Source organism: Branchiostoma belcheri, unplaced genomic scaffold, assembly GCF_001625305.1.
Source record: "Branchiostoma belcheri isolate BF01 breed outbred unplaced genomic scaffold, Haploidv18h27 scaffold140, whole genome shotgun sequence".
NCBI classification, from domain to species: Eukaryota; Metazoa; Chordata; class Leptocardii; order Amphioxiformes; family Branchiostomatidae; genus Branchiostoma; species Branchiostoma belcheri.
Genome location: NW_017802825.1, coordinates 714468 through 721093, shown reverse-complemented (window position 1 = coordinate 721093; position 6626 = coordinate 714468). Strand labels below are relative to the sequence as shown.

General features: G+C 41.0%; 1 protein-coding gene across 1 annotated transcript; it reads left to right on the top strand.

The window, feature by feature from the left end:
- Positions 1-604: 604 nt before the first annotated feature.
- LOC109464772 (gastrula zinc finger protein XlCGF8.2DB-like) lies at positions 605-5065 on the top strand. Its single transcript, XM_019761847.1, has 2 exons — positions 605-702; positions 3680-5065. The coding sequence occupies exons 1-2, from the start codon at positions 688-690 to the stop codon at positions 4637-4639; spliced, it is 975 nt and encodes a 324-aa protein (XP_019617406.1). The 5' UTR covers positions 605-687; the 3' UTR covers positions 4640-5065.
- The last annotated feature ends 1561 nt before the right edge of the window (positions 5066-6626 follow it).

The following is a 6626-nucleotide window of genomic DNA, read 5'->3' as shown; positions in this document are numbered from 1 at the left end:
GAAAGAAAAGAAAGAAAAGAAAGAAAGTAAAGAAAGAAGAAAGAAAGAAAGAAAGAAAGAAAGAAAGAAAGAAAGAAAGAAAGAAAGAAAGAAAGAAAGAAAGAAAAAGAATTCGATCCAAGTAAAATCTATTGGTTGATTTTAACGAAGCCAGGAATGCAAGGAATCGAACCAGGGACATTTCTATTTTTCACAACATCACACAGTTATACAAGAACAGTCTCTTTGTGTGGGCTTTTTGGTAGTTAAATCCTATCAGCAAACGTTCATGGTGGCAAGTCCTTGTGGGAATAAATAAAATAAGGGTTGCACTATTTAAAGTATTGCGATGGGTGGCCTTACATGTAGTATGAGTGTACATTTGTATGCTCCAGGTGTCTTTTTCACCCAAATTTCCCCCACCTTTTTTTTAGAACCCGAACCATGTTCGATCATGTTCGATCTGGGTAATTTGAACCGAACGCGTGTTCCATTTGGGGTCACCTGTGCTGTGGTCATTTACCATAAACCTGGCCAGAACGTTTTTTTTTTCAACGATACTTCTCATCTCCCCCGTTTTATTTTCCGAATGGAACAACCCGGAATCAACATTGACGACCTTTGGTGATCGAGCTGTTGGACAACTTCGGCTGGGACTTGATCCAGTTAAAACCGCCTGGTACTAGTATACTGCCTTCACCCAAACATATGGCTTCAGCAAAGGTAAGCACTATCTTCTACCAGCTGGAAATAATAGAAATTGGCCAAATATAGACAGATAACATGCTAGGGGAGTTGGCCGCTATAGGTGTACAGCTTTTACGGTTTTTCACTCCTCTAGCAGACCAACTCCCTTGGCATAATTATTTGTCTATTTGGCCAATTTCTATTCTTTCAGCCGCCTCTGAAGCCTGGTAGAGACTAGACAAGCACCATATGTTAACACAGTTTTAATCAAAGTATATGAGAGATACTGGCACGGTTAAAAATGACCAAGGCTATCTTCTAACCCAACCGGAATCGTTAACAGAAGGTACATGTACATGTAAGGTATGTGTACGGGTCATTGCGCATACAGGAACATGTGTGTATATACGTGTGTTTTTTTGTTATTCTCCAAGCATACGAGGGGTGTTCAAAAAGTTCTCGGCCTCACCTAGAAAACGTCAGGGCAGTAAAATTTTTCTTAAACTATTTGATAATATAGTCCTCTCTAACTGCAATGCACTTGGTCCAGTGATGTTCCAGCTTTATTTTCCCCTTGTGGAAGAAGGTTGCATCTGGACCCCCCAGATAGGCCTATACCGCATAGATGACGTCATCATTACCATCAAAACGTTGACCACGTAAGTGGAACTTGAGTTTAGGATACAGGTAGAAGTCCGAGGGTGCTAGGTCAGGTGAATTGGAAGGGTGGGGTTAGACTGCAAACACAAATTCGTTTGCTGCTGTCGCTGACCCCTGTGTTGTGTGGACAGGTGCATTTTCATCTCGCCAGCTCGGAGCTTTCCTCTCCTTTTCTCTTTGATCGTTGCCCTCAAATGTCGTAATTCTGTTTTATAGTACTCCCCATTGATGCTTTAACCCCTTCGCATGTAGTCAATCATGATTACTTCCTTACTGTCCCAGAAAACAGAGGCAAAAACCCTGTCAACGGACGAAACTCGCTAAAACTTCTTTGGGGGGCGGGAAAAAAAATCTTCATCCATTGTTTGCTCTGTTGTTTTGATTCGGGGTGAAAGTGGTGAACCCAGCTCATCTTGAGTGACAAATGTTTTGAGGAAACTGCATGAATTGGACTGAATTCGTTCCTTGAAATGTCAAGCCTGTTTAAGTTCTGATGTTCAAAAAACATCCGGGGCACCCACCATGCAGACGGTTTGTTCATCCCCAGGATGTTCGACAAAATATTGTGAACTGAGTCATAACACAGGCCAAAGAACCTGCTACATGTTGGACAGTCTCACATCTGTCATTCACTACCATGTGATGGATGGCCTCAACTGGATTGTCCGTGGTGCTGATTTGTGGCATCCTGACCTATGTTCATCTTTTGTGCTCTCCTTGCCGCGATTGTAGCTAGTAACCCCGTTCTTTATATTTAAATAAGAAGGGGAGTCATCACCAAGTGTCTTGACCATGTCTTCATGGATGTCCTTAGGAGACTTTCTTTTTTATCGATATACTTGATCACAGCACACGCTTCTTTTGCGGCCATTTTGTGATTTGCCCTCACCCACCCCATTTTCACGGGGCGTCACGTGCTCATTAATGAATACAAAAATTTGAATTTTTGTGTGCAGTGATGTAAGACGTCATAGTATACAGCTATACCAAAGAATAGGAGTTTGACCTTTATTTTCTAGGTGAGGCCGAGAACTTTTTGAACACCCCTCGTACGTTAATGCTGCGGTTAATATTTGACGTGTTTTAGGGGTTTTTCTCTGGTTTTCTCTTTCTTACCGGTATCAAGTTTATACGTTTCGGGTGGAGACTATTTTTTTTTGTCGCGTTACGTATGGTGCTTCATTTTTATGGTTCAGTATCAACTTGAGAGTGCAAAAATTGTGATGAAAGGCATAAACAAGGATTTATTGAAAATGTGTACACTTAAAACATCTGCCCTATGTTTCTTGTGGCCGGACATACTGTTTTGTAAACACGCGTTATGTTGACGTTGTGCACGAATGTATGAGTTAACCTCCGGGTCTTGGACTATCACACTTCGTTAGGAGGTGTGAACATACTAGTAGTAGTGGGCCGGGGGTCGTGTGGCGAAGCGGCAGCGTTCTCGACTCGGAACCAGAGGCCCCGGGTTCGAGTCCTGACATGCCACCGATCTTGTGCCCTTGGGAAAGGCACTTACACGACTTTCCTCACTTAAAGCTTCGCTCATGTGTAAATGAGTATTGTACTGTCCCTGTGTTGGTGGCGGCATTAATATAAGTTCAAAAAACTTGAGTGTGCCGTCACCACGTCTTGTGATTACATGTTTCAGAATATATATTAAAAAAAAAACAAGCATACTAGTATGCTAGCTTAAGACTCCACAAAAAGATTTCGCAGCCGTGACGACACGCGCTAAAATCTTTTCCTAGACAAAACAAAACATTTACACTTGTAGAGAGTTTACATAGCAAACAATACAGTACATAGTAGACTAGATAAAACATAATATTTAGAGTGAATGTGTGCGACAAAACAACTTTAATTCCTTTCATCTAAAGAAAGCAAATTCAGTAGCACACGACCTAGTACTAACAGCAGGGCACAACATTGACAGTCAACATATTCTGTATCTGTAAAGCCAGTATAACCGTCTTTCGGCGTAACACACCAGCTTGGCAGGCACGCGGCGCGGCGGCAGCTGGCTACATTACACCGATCGACTTGTTACACCTAACCCTTGGACATCTAACTCTAAACATTGTTTTAAAGCTATCTAATGACAATGCCCTTACTGTACTTGGTGACAGCGAGTTCCACTCTGCGATAGTTCTAGGAAAGAATGAATTCTTGAACACCTCAATCCTTGGTTGATAACTCTGGTACTTAAAGGCATGGCTTTTTCTTGTTCTCTAGTTTTACATTATATAATTCTCAAGAGTATTTCCACTCGGCGTGTACTAGTTACAACTCAAACAATACAATGATTTGTGTTCTTTTTTTTAACTTGTTCTAATTCTGTCCCAACTTGTAGAATATGGAGGCAACAAAGAGTAAGGCAGGGCAACTACATCGGCGTCCATTCTGTAAATACACCAAATCAAAATCTACTAAGTCTACTACTGATTGCAACATCATGGCAGCGCATCTGAGGGAGAAGAAACATCAGTGTTCCATATGTGACTTCGCCACATCGCAAAAGGGCATCCTGAAACGCCACATGCTGGTACACAGTGACGAGAAACCCTACAAGTGTGACCAGTGTAGCTACTCCACGGCTAGGAAACATCATCTGAAGAGGCACGAAGTTACTCACACGGGCGAAAGGCCGTTTAAGTGTGAGTATTGTGACCACAGAATGGCTTTCAAATACGAAGTTGCCAAACACGCAAGAATCCACACAGGTGAGAAACCGTACATCTGTGGGGAGTGTGGGTTTAGGGGAGCTCGCTGGACTGATTTGAGTCAACACATGCAAACCCACACAGGAGATAAACCCTTTACTTGCGAGCTGTGTGGGTACAAGGCAGCACGAAAGTCCACTCTCGAATCCCACATTAAAACTCATGTAGGGGACAGGCCGTTTATATGTGACCACTGTGGATTTAAAGCAAGTCGAAAGTCTTGCCTAGCTATCCACATGAGGATCCATACGGGGGAGAAACCGTTTAAATGCACGGTTTGTGGCTACCTGACGGCTTACAAGAGTTACCTGGCAGACCACATGCGGACCCACACTGGTGAGAAGCGCCACCGTTGCGAGATCTGCGGGTACTGCAGCATACGGAAAGAAGCGATTGTAGCTCACATGCGTAAACATACCGGTGAGAAACCTTACCATTGTGATGTATGCGACTACAAAACAGCCCAAAGTGGTCAACTAAAGAGACACAAAAGGACACATACTGACGAAAAACCATTTCTCTGTCATCTGTGTGCCTACAGGGCTAGACGGAAAGAACATTTGGACAGGCATATGAAGATACACTCTTAATAAGACTTACAATGAAAACATACATTGCCATGGCGACGGTGGTTGCTGTTAGGGTTATTGTTTGCATGGCACTGCCATGATTTCATGATTTTGAGGAAGCCTTGGTACCCTCCCCTCCCCTGAGTGTATAGTGAACGAGCCCCGAGGTCTCAGAAAGTACATGTAGGGAATCTGGCAGACAGGTTCTCCCAAGGGTTTCCAGGAATGTGGGCATTCCTGTGGACATTCCATGCCTTTGGACAAAATTACTGTACAATTCCTAGAATTCTTGCAAAGTGCACACAATACTGTACCATTAGGCTCCTCCCTGAGACGTCGCCAAAATTTACAGTGTTGAATTTGCACAAATTGCATTACTAGCATAATAGTATTATTAGCAACGCAGCATTCTCTGTTGTATTACTAGGCATAATATTAGCACCATAGCTAATATGCTGTAATATCAATAAGTTTTTCTTTGACCCACTGGCCATTAAACTTAAAGCCATCAAAATTATATAACATGGAGAATACTTAAGATAATTCATAATAGTAGGAAAAATGAACTAATGTTGATTATTCATGTCTTTATTGCACTTGTAATTGTAAAGGTTTATAGAACAGATAAAAGATGACTAATAGACAGTGATTATCCTTATGTACTTCAACATGGACATGATTATAAAAATAATCTCATATTCTTCCATCAATATGTCTCACTTCGTGATTTCATTATCAATATACATTGATATAGTTTTGATTTGGATACATTTTACATAAATGTACACCAAAATTAACCTTTGTTTAAGTTATAATCTCCAGAAAATATTTAAAACCTATATACAATCCAGTACAAAAGTACCGTAATGTAAATGTAATGTAAAGTACCACAATTACAATCTAAGGCCACAGCAAGTAAATTTTATGGATGACATCCTCCGCAGACTCCAAATCTAATGCGAGTGGGTGAAAAAAAACAAGGCGGGCCAAAAAAAAACAAGGCTCCTACATTTTAAAATTTTGACTCAATCGTTGTACAAATGGTTTTACAAATGGGAACATAACATATACACAGCCAGCATCACATATCACTGCATCAAAGTAAGAAACAAAACATTAAATCAGAGCCTTTTCTTGTCTCCTCCCCTTTCTTGTCATAGTTATCTGCCATCCACCTTCTGGCATGGCAACAGACATCTTTGCCCATTTTCGGCATGTTGACCACTGTCAGAAGGCAACAAAATTTTTTATTTTTTTTCCAAAATCAGGCGAAAATTAATGCACGCACTGATGTACTTGCTGTGGCCTAATTAGGCATTACATAGTAATTATCACATCAACAATAGATAATTAAAACTACAAATAAATGACACTGCTCTTGCATACACACAAATATAAAATAAAAAAAATCAAAACACTGCTATTTGAAGTGGAACATAGGAACCTGCAATTATCAAAATTGCACCCTGCTCCCCCTATAGATCTCTTATAATGGAACAGTCTTGGAATGGTGCATGATATAATAAAGAATCTGCATAATTCGTTTTGAAATAAATTTTCACTCTCCATACACACACAAAATTGTAAAAAATCTCTTAGTAGTTGGAAATATGAACAGCAACTGCAGATAAAAATTGCACTCTGTCTTGGAATGGTGGGTGACACAAGCACTTTCGTAGAACTTACTGCACCTGGTTGAAACCCATGCCCGTAGCCAGGATTTTGAATGGGGGGGATTCTTCCCACTGCTTGGGACCTCGAGCGCCGAAGGCGCGAGGTTCCTAGGGGGGTCCGGGGGCATGCTCCCCCGTAAAATTTGAAAAATGAACCTTCTAAAATGGCATTTTTGAGAGGATTTTCAAGAAAAAATCAGAGATAGATTTTTATTCAATGACAAAGGGAGCAGTTTTTCTACGATTCCAGTCCATTTTTTCAAGAAAAATCTAGGACCTTTGCATAAAAAGTGGACCAAAAAGTGGACCTTTACATGAAAAGTGGACCAAAAAGT